Source organism: Hesperophylax consimilis, chromosome 8, assembly GCF_061612785.1.
Source record: "Hesperophylax consimilis isolate HC1 chromosome 8, BYU_Hcon_1.0, whole genome shotgun sequence".
Classification (NCBI taxonomy): domain Eukaryota; kingdom Metazoa; phylum Arthropoda; class Insecta; order Trichoptera; family Limnephilidae; genus Hesperophylax; species Hesperophylax consimilis.
Window position 1 is genome coordinate 25,170,499 of NC_142843.1, and position 16,467 is coordinate 25,186,965.

At 36.3% G+C, this 16,467-nt stretch overlaps 1 protein-coding gene across 1 annotated transcript; it reads left to right on the plus strand.

Annotated features, from left to right (window-relative positions):
- The first annotated feature begins 11,103 nt into the window (after positions 1 to 11,103).
- LOC149421780 (uncharacterized) lies at positions 11,104 to 16,267 on the plus strand. The gene is made up of 4 exons (XM_089634317.1): positions 11,104 to 11,192; positions 11,596 to 11,644; positions 11,761 to 11,898; positions 16,145 to 16,267. Exons 1-4 carry the CDS (start codon positions 11,104 to 11,106, stop codon positions 16,265 to 16,267), a joined length of 399 nt encoding a protein of 132 aa, XP_089490443.1.
- The last annotated feature ends 200 nt before the right edge of the window (positions 16,268 to 16,467 follow it).

Genomic DNA, 16,467 nt, shown 5'->3' on the forward strand with positions numbered 1-16,467 from the left:
ATCACGGTCTCAAGGAAAATCACTTACAACATCTGTGTAAAGTTGCATTTCTTGAAAAAATATCATTCTTACGGGCACTATTGCAGAACTTGGGTTCGGACTCAAATTGCCATTATTTCAGGTTCTGTGGCGCCGAATCGGCTGAAATTTTGGAATCGTTGTTAAAATCGTGGTCTTAAGCGAAATCAGTCACAAAATCTGCGGTAAGTTGCATTTCTGGGAAAAATTATCATTCTTACGGGACTTGGGACTTGCATGACTTGGGTTACCTCTACCTAGGAAAAATACGGCTACTTTTAAATACGACAGCAGTGATTATTTAATTTTTGCTTTTGGATTGTGTGAAGTATTTAGAGACATCTGTTTGTGAATTTTATAGACTCTTTGTTTTAAAAGTATGTATAGGGATAAAATATCTTAGCCAGGTTTTTTGATCGCCATGGAAGTAAGTTAGCTAAGAGCTTCAAAGATGCTCTCATAGAGGGCAGTGCATAGAGCATGCTTGGAAGTCCGCAAGATGGCAGCTAGTAGCCAGTAGTCGCCAGGACCAGTTAGAATGCTCCCAGACAAACTTGGTGTTTTCAGATCTCATTTAGTCAGCTTCTAGTTAGGTCGACTATCGAGTCACCACTGTAATAAGCGAAGTATTAATAAATCCCTGATTTAACACAAAGAACCTATTATTTAAAATCTCCTTCCACGACGAGTTGGAGAACTGTTTGTGGGAACACGGAACAGTATTTATTGAAGTATTGGTCTGATATAAAAATATGCAAATTTTAATTTACACTTTTTATTTCCAATACTTATTACATGAATAATTTTAACATTTTCTTCAAATATTTTTCAAGGTAGGTACATTTTTAATTTTACTATTAACTAAGATATATATGCCTTTACACAGTAAACGATTTTGTGTTTTGATTTGTTCAATCTTTTTAATTTAATAAATTCTTTCTGTCTTGTATGATGTGTGTGGAATTTTTATAGAATTGAAGTTTTTCTCTTATGTACCTATGTAAGTTGTTAAAAACTTTGAAGATAAAAAATTATAACGTTAATATTTATTGCACTTCAAAATTTGTCTCAGTACTCTTTTCAGAGTTATTCGGAAGGAATATCGGTATGCTAATTGTTAATATGATCCGATTTGGATACTAAGTAGAAACAACAAATACTGTCAAGTATTAAATACCTACTTTTTTACGTTATGTTAGAATTGATCACCTCACTAGGACAAGCCTGTGTTTTCCCTGGAAAATAGGCAGAGAGGATAGATCGAAAAACAGGACTCTCCAATTCATTCATATTCATGCACCTTCATTTTCGTTTCCCAGGGATTTGCTATCCATGCCCTTCTTCAGAAAATAAAAAAAATCAAACATATTCCTAGTATGAATAAGTTACCGATCAAACTTCCCGCCATCTGGAACCGGTTCTAAAAGTAACGGGAAAAAGAAGCGGCTTCATGTCGGTCTCCGTTAACTGGAACCGCAATCATAGGCTATTTCAGATATCTACCATCTCTATTTCTCTGTCGCGAGCAGTGTTGCCAACGAAGGCGATTTATCGCCATTTAGGCTTCTCATAATGAGAATCGGCGACGTAAAAATCTAAAAGGCGACTGGTCGCCGATTAGGCTACCTTAAATTTTGAAAAAATGTGAGGAATTTTAGAAATGGAATTCCACAGACCCCCCCCATGGATTTCAAAATTGTTGTGGGGAATCATATAATGTTTTTGGCTGTGCGGAATTTTTTTTTTCAGCGAAGTTCTGTAACAACCCCCCCCCCCTATGGATTTCAAATATTTTGTGGGGAGTACTTATTTTGAAACATTTTTGTGGGGAATTATGTTTTACAAAAATTCTCTAACAACCCCCCCCCCCCCGATTAGTCATCGAACTACGGTAGTGGATAGTCGTGCTCTGTGTTTGACGAATTACTTACCTGCTGTCGCGGACTTCGTACAGCTAATAAATTATTGTTACATTTTTGTTTTCTATTATTTGTTTGTTATATTTAGGTTTTAATAAATTCGTGTGTACAGTCAATCAAATAGACTGTATTATTAATTTTTTTTGTTAATTAATTTTTTAATATGGAAGAAGATGAAAATCGCCCTCCTGACCCCGAGTCCATATTTAATATTGGAGATGGGTATGAATCGGATGTTTCTATAATACTCCCTTCCAGAAAACGAAGACCATCGCTCTGTCTTAATGTACCACCCAAAATTAAACCTTCGCAATCCGATGAAACCTCAAACCCTAAGGAAAGTCGTAAGGATACCATATTATCAGAAAATAAAAATACTGAACTAAGTTATTCCCCATCCTCCTCGGCTCCATTCATTGTCAATGTCCAAAGTACTGAACAAGGAAAAATCATTTATCCTCTGGATTTCGGGAAATTCATTTTTAGTTAAAAAAACAGTAACCTTGGCATAGTTATCGGATCTATTAAGCCGGAAGGCCGCTATAAATTGTCCCTAGAATTTAAATCCGCAAACTTTGCAAATGAATTTGTCCAAAAAATTGATACACTTTCACACCACAAATTTAAATCTTATATTCCAACTTACAACCTTACTAGAATGGGCCGAGTGAGAGGTATACCAACCGATCTCTCAGAATCTGAAATTGTTGATGCACTTAATGATTCTCAAGTGACCCCTAAGGTTTTAAAAGCACGTAGATTAAATTACAAAGATACATCTAATGGAACCACTACATGGAAAGCCTCACAATCGGTTGTTATTACTTTTGAAGGCCAAACTTTGCCATCTCGGGTATTTATTTATTACAACGCACTCCCTGTGGAAGTATATAAATTCCCGACGATCCAGTGTTTTAACTGCTGCCGTTTTGGACACTCAAAACCCATATTTCGTTCCCCTCCACGTTGTTTTTCCAGGCATCAAAATTATTCCCACCTGCAATAAAATCGTTTGCAGAGGTAACATCTACCTAAATTCCTTGCATTCTATCCTACTCTAAATCTCCTCCATCATCTTCTCACAGGGAAACAATTTTTATACCACTAAAACCAAAACCAAAATTTGTTGCTTCTATTGATAAAAATCAACATAATGATATTTTGTTTAACCCAAATGGGAATTATAAATCTCAGACAATCAATGGGAGTGCTTTAAATAGTTCCCAATCTTCCCCTAATTTAGGGAAAGTGGTGAATGAAAATTCTGCTTTCATTCAGACTTTAATTACCCTCTTAATTTCTATTCTTTCAAACAACAATAATATACCGTCCAACGCTGCCGATTGCATTAAATCTTTATTATCCTGTCTTCCTAATGTCTCCAAAACTGAACAGAATTCTTCAGTGGAATATCAGAAGTCTAATCTGTAATAAATTTGAACTTGTGAAATTACTCGATGAACAGGACATTTCAGTTGCCGCTATTTCCGAAACGTGGTTTAAACCCTCGTATCTATTTAAGATTTCTGGTTATCATTGTCTTAGACATGATAGACTGGATGGTAAAGGTGGCGCTGCCTTAATCATCCATGACTCTATCCCTTTCAAACCAATCATGTTTCATACTCTCTCTAACAATTTTCAGATAGTAGCAGCTGTTGTATCTGATATTACAATACTATCAATATATGTCCCTCCCTCCACTATTTTTGATGAAAACGAATGGTCATCATTTATGTCTCAGATCCGTCCCCCGTATATGTTACTGGGCGACTTTAACGCTCATTCTACCTCTTTGGGTAGTGAATTAACGAATCGTTCTGGCCGTAATCTTTTAGATTTTATTGATTCCCATAATTTATGTATTTTAAACGACGGATCTCCAACCCGATTCATCCCCCCTCAACAAAGGAAAAGTGTTGTTGATTTATCTCTCTGTTCATCTTCGGTGATACGTAAATGTTCTTGGAACATACTTAAAGACCCCCTTTCCAGTGATCATTTCCCTATTATAATCCTCTTTCACTATCTAACCACCTCGCATTCCTTTACAATTAACAATAATTTTAAATTTAAAACGAAAGATGTGAACTGGAGATTTTTTTCTTCTGAATTAGACTCTCTTGTTCACTCGGTAAAATCTTCTCTTGGAAACATCAGAACACAATCTGAATTATTTCCTAGTATAGTTATAAAAGCAGCAGAAAAATACATTCCAAAGCGTAAAGTTAACATTATAACTAAACTCGTGTGAATGCACTCGTGCTGTTAACTCTGTAATGGACCTGTTTGGGGTAAAATAACGTAAAGAATTTTTTTTTTCATAAATTAAAATACGTTCAGAGAATAGGGAGAAACGAACAGACTATGGACATCTTTGGGACATACTAGAAGCTTTATTATAGAAACCTACGTCGGTAATAGGTGTTAACCACGTAATAATTGAAAAGGGGCGTGATGGGTATCAGCGAAACAGACCATTCCCAAAATCAATTAAATAATTTTTCGCCAATCACGGAGATTAAGGGCGGTCTAAGACACGATACACTCGAGGTTGATTTACTGTTGAGTTAACCTTAGGATCCGGTCTCACGACGCGTGCAAAGGCACTTGGGAATCGACGATAAATTTGTATTCTAAGGCAGAAACGAAGCGATACCCAACCATCGATAACGAAAAAAGGGGGTGACGGTTTGGTGGAAGAAGAGGGTGTTTTAGAATGTTTTGGTCCAGAAGACATATTACGAGGCGATCCTCGTAGAGAGAATTGTTTACGTTCGCTGAACTTCTGAGTGCTGTTTCAAGTGGCGACAGTGAACACAAATTTTAACTTAAGATAGGACGTTTGGCCGAAATTGCCTAATTATGTTAACACGGGGGAGATGCAAGTTGGGTAATTAATAAAAGACATAAAAGTTAATGGGTCACGAAGTCTTTGATTAACGATCAAAATTTTACGACCTTTTTTGCGCGTAAACAAAGTTACGAGGATAATATATTGAAATTCCTAGATGAAGCGAGAAAAGAGTATATGGGTTGGGCTAAAACTAGACGCAAAAAACTGTAAAAACAGGGATGTACTGGGCGTAGATCACCGAAAAGAAAGGACCGGGAATCGAAAAGAAATCCGAAAGGTAGTTTAGCTCATGATGGAAGGGGTTTCAACGACTCGGGTAGTGGACAGCGATGGGTTACGAAAGATTACCAGAAGATATGCGGCGGATATCACGAAAAGAGTCAAAACAGGTAGGCAAAATTACAAAACGTGTCGAATCAAATTTTGGAACGAATGCCTACGTATGTCATCACCGAGAGGAAGGTATATGTGTCCTGGGATCACCCACGGATCGTGTAGACGCCAATCAAATGCTAGAAGGCAGCACACAAGGAAGGATACTTGTATTGCGCAAGCGCTGGACATAATAGGTGAAAAGCTTCCGTTAGTTGGGATAATTTATCGATTATATTATCGATATCAATAGCGAATTTCTCGGAAAGATTTCAAAAACAACGATATAGAAATGAGCTACACCTAGTCTAAAGGCCGGAAATCAACCAATATTACGGACACAACACGTGTACGAGAAAAAATAATCAAATAATTTTGCGCAATAGTCTACATCGCCGAATATCATTTACGGGAGGGCGCCCGAAGGTCAGGCCGCCGAGTACGCGTCTGTACCCGCCTCGACAGGTTGGTAGGTGTTTACCTCAAATCGGAAGGCGGGAACCTAAAAACCTGAAACGGGGTTATGCAATTCTAAACTTAACGGGAAGGTAAACCTCGAATTGATAAAGACAATTGATAAAAAAACATTATTAAATAGCGTTTTTTGGAGGAAATCAGGGTTCTTTTCGTTTTAACTTGGTTGGAGTCGGTCTTCGAGATCCTTACGTCGCGACAGCTTTTGTGTGATGGTTTTAAACTAAACTGATAGAGTTTTAAATGTAGTGAAGTTGTGTATTTAGAAAATCAAGGCATTTTCACGAAGTTAGAGTGGTTTTAATATTAATTGAAATAATTGAAGTGTTTTAAAATTTAATTAGATTCAACCAAAAAAAGGGTAAACTCATAATTAGACAATACTAAATTCACGGGTTGGAGTCTTTTAGTGAATTTTGAGATAGTTCGTCACAAATCGCCGGGGACCTTTTAAGGAAGTATACGCGTCGCGCTACGAGGAGTACCACTTGGGGCTTCTACTCATTCCTGCCTTATGAGTTCCTGGACGTGGATTAATGTACATGTCGTCGATATCCCGACTGGACTGGTAATATTACGATTCTGGGTAAGTGACCTTGCATGAATATATATTTCCAGAACGTTAAAATTGCGACGAAGATGGGGCTGCAACCAGCAGCTCGGACAGGGCTGCGATACTGATAAGATAGTATCACATTTAGAACTGTTTGCTTGCTTCTAACAGCTGTGTTTAGCACGAGGCCAATGACCTACTTATTCGTAAGCAGTTAGTGTCGACGCACGACCCAAAAAGGAAGAAAAGGGACCCCCATAAATCACTTGACGACCGTGTCTGACGACAAAAGTCGTACATTCTACCGAGTTGGCACCTCAAAGGCACCTCAAATCAACATGGAAGCGACTAGCTGCAACCAACTCATGCTCAAAACAAATAAAAAATCAAATTAATAATATTTGTATAACCTTATATGTTCACTAACAAATTCCCGAATACCTTTGGCCTCGGCTTAGGACTCGCCGTTGGAGTATGTTGTCCGTAAGCTGTCTTGGGAAAGCACACAACTTCCTCAGCTCAGAAGATTTTCTACTTTCCTCATCACGCGATTTCGGGGCGTCAACGTTGTATGGAGAATCACGAAGAGTTCGGAAGGTCATCCCTTTTCGCGGAGCCGGGTCGGGTGAGAGGACACGAAAGGCAGTATGAAAATTAATGTCAAGTTGGAATGTTTGGGCCTTGGTTCGCTGCGAAGGCGTTTAACTGAACGGGCTCCAAGTCTTTCAAAATCGCGTGGAGGGGACGTCGGCGTGATGAACGAGGATTCAAAATCGGAGGGCGAACACATACTAAAGCGGGGTTTACCCGGAGGTTGATGCAACTCGACTGGAAATCCCTCGAGATCCTTTGCAGCAGCCTTCGTGAGGTGGATAGTAGGCCTGGCGGCTAGTGGACGTTGAAAGCCCCACCAGAACAAACCTACTTGAAACATGCACGCGTTTAGCATCATGACAAGGGACGCAATGAAATTCCCCTTTTACAGTCAGTAACGTAGTCCGTCGGAGGAAGCGGGGCGGGGTGATTTGGGATATTCCAACAGGTGCATTACCTCTCCCTCTGACGTGAGCGGTCCGGAGGTGTCAGGGTGACTATAAGAAGAAGTTAGACCAGACCTCGGGGAAAGCCAGACACGTATTGGTTCTTGGGGTTTTGCATTTGGAAGAATAGCGACCATTTCATTTGGGGCAGTGAGGTGCCGACCCAGTTTGCAAAAAACCCCTTTTCTCGTCTTTCAATCCGTTCCCATCTCCTTTTCTCTCGTTTCCACTTCCATCCGCAACACCCAAAGTTTACTAACCACTGCTAAATCCATATATCTAGTTTCAGTACACCATTACAGAGGTCGACGAGGGAGTCCCAGTACTTATGCGGAAACAACACCCTATTCAACGAAGGGTTTAATAGCGCGTACACAAAAGGGGGGGGGGGGGTACGGTTCCATGTCACAATCTAGAATTTATAAACACGGGGACATTAGATAAGGGCGGGGATACAAGGCAATTGTAGGGATATGATAGAAACTGTTAGGTCAATTAGTAATAGGGTCCAGTATTCGAAAGTTAGGTGAGACACGTACTCGTTTCTTGTAGAACTCGCTGAGGGTCGTTGGACGTTTTCCCCACACTTTGGCTAAAAGAACCGGGAGTTACCATGGAAAGGAGACATTAAATACCTACAACCTCATAACGGTGGGCTTCGAATTAACAAACCACACAACGTGAAGTTAAGGGATTTATTGTAGATCAACCCCAAAGCGAAGGCCTTATTTTACTGTGTGCAATATCACAGGGGCGGGGGATATTCAGAGTTAGCTAGGCTCAGCACGATATCATTTTGCAAAAGCGAAACTGAACGCTGGAGAGAAAGAGGTATAAAAACCTCATTCAAGCGAGTTAGGACAATTAGGAGGTCGAGTCAACACAACTCTAGAAAAGAAACAGTTTCCATTTACCGCAAATGCGTGTCTTTTGAAAAAATTTTATCAGTGAAACGCGTCCAATCCGAAACTAAACGTATTTTGAAAAATAAAAAGAGGTCTGGATGGCGAAAATTTTGTGAAAACTTGTCTCCTGAAACTCCCCAGTCATCTGTTTGGACTAATTCCGTATTGGAAAGGAATTCAACAATATCCATACACTCAAAATTTTGTATTACTCCTACGTCCGTAGTCATCTTGAGTACGCTTCTGCCATATGGAATCCTTTTTATAACATTCACACAAAACGCATTGAAGCTGTTCAAAGAAAGTTTGTACATCACTTGAACTTCAGGAGACAATTACGTTATTACGATATGGAAAGCTCTATCAAGCACTACGGACTTAAAACATTAAAAAGCAGGAGAGACACTGCAGACATGATTTACTTACACAAAGTCTTGAGTGGTCATATTGACTGTCCAGCCCTTTTGTCATCAATCAATATTAGAGTCCCAAGTATGAAAACTAGAGACAAATCATTGTTTCATATCGAAATTGCTTCAACGAGTCTCAGGCAAAATTCTTTCTTACTAAGAACTTGCAATCATTATAATAAAACTTATGTTGATGCTGATATCCTGTCGTGTACCTTAGGAGCTTTTAAAAAAAATGTTAACAGAGTATTGTAATAATTAACCCTTTTCTAAATTTAATACATTACATTCATCATTTATTCATTATCACTCTTTCATATTATTTGTATTTAATATCAATAACGTGTGTGTACGTGTGTGTATGTATGTATGTATGCATGTATGTATGCGTATGTATGTATGCAACTATGTATATGTATGTGTGTACGTATGTATTTATATGTGTATATGCATGAGTATGTAAATATATATGTATGTATGTGTTTATACGTGTATATATATATATATACATTTTCTCTTATTATTTCCTTGTTTTTAACATTTCTTTGTTTTTAACCTTTCTTTGTTTTCTTTGTGTGTTTATTGCTTTTAAACCTTCTTTATCTTTATTGCATGATGTGAACATTGGTTATTGGGTTGTAACCTAATTCTTTTACTTATTTTTTCTCTCTATCTGTGCATGTTATGTTATAAACCTGTTAATGTTCCTAATAAAATAAAATAATAAAATAAAATAAAATAATTTTAAAAAATTCGGTTCGTCATATGCTCCGCAGCGTACCAAACATATTCCAGAGGAAATTATTATAGGTTTTGCTGATAAGATTGCCCCTCCTTCAGTTGCCAGATGTGAGCAAATGCCCTCTTTTATTTCATATTCATCTCACTCTAACTGGCTAGACTCTCCTTTCTTAGTTAGTGAACTGAAACGAGTAATTAAATCTCTTTCTGACTCTTCTCCGGGTCCTGATGGAATATTATATAGCTTCTTTAAAGCATTCTCTGACATGTCGGTTGAATATAATTGAATATATTTGAATAAGTTGAATATATTTCTTGCCCCTAAAATATTTAACAATTTATTAATTGAAATAAAGTCAATAACCAAATATCTCACTTTCAAAAAGGCGCTTGATGACTTTTTGATTAATGATTGTGACAGTTTTAATCAGTTGTTTCTCATTCTCAGATAGTGAATAAACAACTATGTACAAGTAGGCATGTGTATATGTGTGTATGTATGTATGCATACATATATATATGTGTATGTATGTATGTATACATATATATTTGTATATCTTTGTATGAATATGTATGCATCTATAAATATGAATAAGTGTGTGTGTGGATGTATGCGTGTACACGCGTATTTACGCGCTCATACATGCATGTACACTTACACAACCAGAAAAGAGAGTTATGTATTTGATCTTTTCCTGCATAATAGCATGTCTTAGACTTCTAAATTTTTTATTTTTTTGTTTTTCTTTTATTTTTATTTCTTCTTTATTCTTTTTATTTTCCTTTTTTTTTGTCTTCTGCTTTCTACTTTAACATTTTTATATTTTCTATTTCCATTATAATTCATTCTAATATAATCTTTCATACTTTAAACACGTATAAATATTTAATTCATATGTTAACACTAGACCTCACATACTAACTATATACCATTGGTCGCCACGAGACAGGCAGTCGCCTAGTGTGGTGATTTAATGTATCACATGTAAGAAAATGTATTATTGTATTATCATGTATTCTATAAATAAATAAATAAAAATATTTCTTATCCTTAATTAATAACATGTTTGAAACAGGATTTATTCCGGATGTCTGGAAAGTTCAAAAAATCCTCCCGGTTTTAAAACCAGGTAAAAATCCGTCCGAAGTCTCATCCTATCGTCCTATTGCTCTTTCGTCGTGTTTAATTAAAGTAGTGGAACATTTGATAAAGAACAGATTAGAATGGTTTGTTGAAAATCACAGTATTATCCCTCCTAATCAATACGGCTTTCGGAAAAAGAAATCTACTATGGATAATTTAAGTTTGTTAACAACAGATTTCCGTATTTCTCAATCCCTTAAGAGTGGGTTATAGGGCATAATGGTGATTTGCTGGAAAACGGCTCCCTAAAACGGCTTAATACTACCTTTCGTATGTCATTCTCAGACTTCATATTTTTTTATACCAATTAATGGACTATTATTTTTCAGTCTGCCTATTTTTTGTAGTTGTTGTAGGCATTCGACTATAAAAAATAAAAACATTGATACACCATACAACCCACTTTTAAAACTTCGATCCATGATTATCGCATTAAAAACGCTTTTACACAATATTTTTAATTTAAAATATGTATATAATACACACATCTGTAGAAGTACGGCCTCTTATTATCGTTATGATATCTGTGGATATTAACAATTAAATAAATACTTCATCTTGCACCAAATTTTCAAGACATTTCACAGTATTTTACTTATTACGGGTGAGAAGCCCCCGTGAACGGTACTGAATCTATCGCTCCCTGTTTCACGGCGTATATATTTCGAAAATGTCATCAAAATGTTTCATTAATGGGTCTAAAAGTAGAATACCGACTCACTTGAAGCATTGCAATAATCTAAAGAAGCTACGAAAACAGTAAGTACTCACAAATTCTCTTTTTTCATATAAATTTGTCGCATTGTATATTTTCAAGTGTCAAATTCTTTGAAACGTGTAATATCCAACATTCAATATGCGTTCCTTTTCCTAACGGTTAGCACTAACGTCATGTTGTTTACTGGCGGCATCTTTATGCAAGTGTGTGTGAGAGAATTCATTGTCTTTACGCGCTCTGACTAAGTGGGAGATTGAACGTTTTTTCATAGGGCACGTTTGGTAATTGAACCAAAAATTACCATTTCACGCCGGATCATTTTTAGTTCATATCACCTTTCCGCGTATAAACACGTAACCATTCACACATTGTCAAATCAAAGATATTCTATCTATGTGTTGTGTTGTACAGTTTCAAATAATTATATTATTTTTCTCTTTGTAGATCAACACATGATTTATCCATAGCAGCCGGAAAAAATACTCCAAACAAGGTATGCTTCGAGCAACAAATTAATTTGAGTGCGTTGGAGTCACGGGGGTGGGGGGGGGGGGTGGGTTCTGGACTTTTTCATCATAATATATTTTTTTTTTTTGCTTTTTTATTTAGGAAAAAATACAGCAAAAACACCAACATACGATAGAACCAAATGAGTCTACTGTAAATATTGCACACAAAGGACCAAACTTGGAAGATTTAGACCACGAGGATATTCTTATTGGTTCATCAGCCACTACTGTCGAAAAGGTACTTATATACTTCAAATATCTCGCATTTACTATTCGTCACCTCATTTGGATAGGGTTCTAACTTCATTTAACTTGTTCTGAGATATGAGGTGTCAAAGTTTGAAAAGACGATTTCTCATAGCCTATTTACCTATATTTAGAGATGGCAAAATTTAGCATTAATTTTCAGATTTTGTTAGCATTAACAATTGGAAATTTAGGGTTTTATAGCATTTTGAGGCATAACTTAGCGTTTTGTAGCAAAATAGAAAAAAATGTATTTCGTGAATGGTTTTAGCGCATATTTTAAGTATTTTTTGGTAAAATATATGTTTAACCTTCATTTGCAAGTACATATTTCCATGTGAAAGATTATAAATAATTATTTTTAATATTAAATTAATAAGGAAGGAAACTCTAAGTACGGGTCGAACACAAACACAACAAATGCAGATTGCGATTAACATCAATAGGCGTAATTTATTTCGCAAAAAATGGGTAATGTCAAAAAGCTATTTTAGCCTACAGTATAAAAATATTAAATATTTACACATAAAATAGTAACAAAATTATAAAAAATCGTAGGAAAGGCTTCCAAAAATTAAATAAAGTAGGCATAATACTTTTCCCTGCACATTCACATGAAACTACCTTCCTTATGCATTTTTCTCAATTATTCTTTAGTTGTACAGGACCAAATATTACTGTATCAGCTTCTCCAATTTGTATGGTTCTTTGACTTACGAAATACGCTATATTCTCGGAAAGCGTTTAAATTCAGCGTACAGTATAAATTAAAAATATTAAATATTTACACATAAAATAGTAACAAAATTGTAAAAAGAGGTAGGACAGGCTTCCAAAAATGAAATAAAGTAGGCATATTTGAAATACAGGTAAATACATGCAACAATGGATGTGGCACTTTACTGATTGAATGATAGCATTGCGCACGTTTCAATAGTGGGCTCCATTCTCGTACGCCTGTCAGTCAATACCCGGTATTTTCGGGAAATTCGCGCCTATTTCGCTAAATAGAATAATTTAGCTGAAATACTGCCAAAATCACGTTTTTCGCGTTAATTCGCGAAATAGAAATCACTGGAAACACTTTCAAATGCCTTGAAACGCAAAGAAAACTTATAAATGCCCTATTTTCGAACCATAAATATTTTTTCGCGTTTTTTTTGCCATCTCTACCTATATTCCTGATATATCGGAACACTTGTTACATGCACCTGCTTTAGCCCTCATGAAGTATATTGTCGAAAGGCGAGAATTTTTATGATTTCTATGACGCGTGTTCCCAACATCGTAATGATAGGTTTGTATTTTACTAAAATTTTATTTTATGTTCAGGACCAAAAAGACAGCAATTTTTTGGGGAAAAAACCTGTGACCAATGACCAAGGATGGAGCTGTGAAGAATCAGAGCAAGAGCTTGTTATTGAAAAGGCGATAGAAGAAAGCGATGATATTTGCATAGAAGGGCGGAGAGTAGTACAATTTGATTATTTTTTTAAACAACTCCAATGTATTAGTCAACATTATTCCCTTTTTAACTGCAATTTAAAGCATTTACGATTTACCTCAGAAAATAGAAATGGTTTGAACTCTACTTTTAATTTAAAATGTGTGTTATGTGGTAAACATTTTAAACTTAAAACGTCCGAAAGCATACAAGAAGGCATTGGCATCAACGAATCTTTTGTGTCGGGAATAATGAGCATAGGATCGGGTTATTCGGGCATGGAAGAACTATGTGCTACCCTTGAAGTTCCGTCCTTATCTATTGCTGGATATGGAAAATGCCATAAGAAGGTTTGTGAATGGTGGGAGAAAACCAAATTTACCAGTATGGCTGCGGCAGCCGATGAAGAAAAAAAACTGGCTATTCAAAGCGGCGATGTTGATGAAAACGGGACGCCAATGATCACTGTAGTAGCTGATGCATGTTGGTCTAAACGATCTTATAAAACCAACTACTCCGCCCTCTCAGGAGCTGCTACGATAATCGGTTACCGCACAAAAAAAATTATTTACATGGCAGTTAAAAATAAGTACTGTACGAACTGCGCAAGAGCTATAAATTTGAAAATTCCTGTGCCCGAGCACACATGCTTCAAAAATTATGTTGGTTCTTCAAGCGGAATGGAAGCTGAAGCAATTTTAGACGGATTTCAACAATCGATAAGTATGTACGGTCTTATATATTCAACCCTCATTGCCGATGGAGACTCCAGCACTTACGCCAGAATCAGAAGTAGTCACCCATATCCCAATATTACAGTACAGAAAATAGAATGCTCTAACCACTTAATTCGAAACTACAGCAATCAAATTGAAAAAATTACGAAAGATACCGGCTTTCCTTTGGAATTTAGAAAAATTGTTTCAACCAACAAACTTCGTCTTAGGAAGGCGGTAGTTGGAGCTGCAAATTACAGGATGCAATCAAATAGTACATTAGACCAAAAAATTATCGATTTAAGGAAAGATTTATTAAATGGACCCAAACATGTTTTCGGTGAACATAAAGATTGTTTACTGTACTTCTGCAAATTTAAAATTGATCCAAATAAAACATTAGACCACAATCACGTTCCAAAGTTACAAAACAATATTATATTTTCAAAAATTATGGAAGCTAATTCTCGTCTTGTCAACAATGCCCGGAGTCTAGTACATTGTTTAGACAGTAATTTTGTTGAGAGTTTCAATGGAGTTATTGCAAAATTTATTGGTGGAAAACGAATTAATTATTCTTTAAAACAGTCATATATGGGTCGTTGTGCAGCTGCAGTAGTTTCTTTCAATTCCAAGCGACCGTATTATTCTTTACATAAGCAGATTTTCAACAGGAGCCCTAGTAATTTTTTGAAACGATTAGAATTGAAAAGAAAAAAAAGAAGAATGGCTTCTAAAACAAACGATAAAAGATCTTTACGAAAAAAACAAGGGAGACATTTACTTACAAAATCAGGAGCACCTGATATCCATTATGGCGAATTGTGCGAAAAAATGGATATGGAACATGATGCATATGAATGTGCTAAGGCAGAATTCTTAAAGCTACTCGACATTTCAAAAAGTGAAAAGAAGGCAGTTGAAAGACGAACTGTCTTGCAGTCTGATAGCGAGGAGTGGCTGCAACGCAGAAGAAACATGTTAACAGCTTCTTTATTTGGTAATATCTGTAAACGAAGTCAAACCATCAGTTGTGCTAATTTAGTTAAATCAATACTATACGGCCGCTCTCTAGATAATATAAAATCTGTGCAATATGGTAGAGACCATGAGCAAGTTGCAAAAAGGCAACTTTGCATTCAAGAAAATACTGTGGTCGATGACTGTGGCTTATTTATTGATGAAATTTTCCCATTCTTAGGAGCCACTCCAGATGGTTTGGTAAATGATAGTACAATATTAGAAATTAAATGTCCGATTTCTGCTAGTGGGATGCTATTTGAAGAAGCAATAGCAAAAAAAAAAATTACGTTCTGGAAGGAAGATAAAAACAAAAAAAAAAAATTTACAAATACAAATCACAACTGGTATTATCAAGTACAGGGTCAACTTCACATTTCCAATAAGTCTGTATGTATTTTTGCCGTCTGGTTGGGTGAAGCAATTCCATTAAAGATAGAAATAATAAAACGAGATGACAAATTTTGGGGAGAAAAGATGGAAAGCAGATTAAGTACTTTCTTTATGGATTGTTTATTACCAGAAATCATAGATCCTAGATTTAAAAGATCAATGCCCATTCGTGACCCACAGTATATTATATCCGCGTTGGAGAAAAAACGAAAAGCAGCGACACAAATTCGAACAGAAAAACTTTAAAAATGCAAGAAAAATCTGTTACGTGTTATTGAAACTAATGTAAATATTGTTCAAATTTTAGATTCTGATACGATTTTAGATAACTTCCTGAAGAGCTCACTCTGAAAAACCCTTCCTTGAAGTTCCTTTTATTTAATGTATTAAACATATACACAGGGTGTTGAGGGACGTACTTGAGTTACTTTAACCAGTAAATCCTGATATTATTTGCAGTAAAAACTGTAAATGAATTTACGGTCACCGGTGACATTTTCGATGTTCGATGTGACATTTCCGGTGACATTTTGAAAAAGTCACAGGAGAACAAAATTTTATTTACATTTTTTCTCTAAATAATGTGAGGAATCACTGGTTAAAGTAAGTCAAGTACGTCCCTTAACATCCTGTGTATATTAAAATAAACCTTTGTTCCACCGCAGGGGAAGCTTATGGCGCAGACTACGCCAGTCGAAGAATACCATCATCACTGCCATGGTTGCCTGGATGGAGTCCCCCCTGATGGCCTTCAAACGAAACAGGAGCCTGTCAAATATCCCCCATGAACATTTATTATCATATACTATATTGAAGTGAAACTTCTTTACGCGCGTCATGCAATTTCGAGGACCGGAGTAAAACCGACTCATGACCGAAACGAAAATGCGGGTACCCCCACCACCGATTAAAGTTCATTTGATCTAGTCAAAGTTTTGAAGTAACATATAAATGCTTCTTAGCTCATCCCGACAACTGGCGTTGGTGG

Excerpts from the sequence above, each read along its gene's own strand:
- LOC149421780 (XM_089634317.1), top strand. The coding sequence starts at position 11,104 with ATGTCATCAAAATGTTTCATTAATGGGTCTAAAAGTAGAATACCGACT. Across the intron at positions 11,193-11,595 it reads CTAAAGAAGCTACGAAAACA|ATCAACACATGATTTATCCA; the intron begins GTAAGTACTCAC and ends TTCTCTTTGTAG. Across the intron at positions 11,899-16,144 it reads CAGCCACTACTGTCGAAAAG|GGGAAGCTTATGGCGCAGAC; the intron begins GTACTTATATAC and ends GTTCCACCGCAG.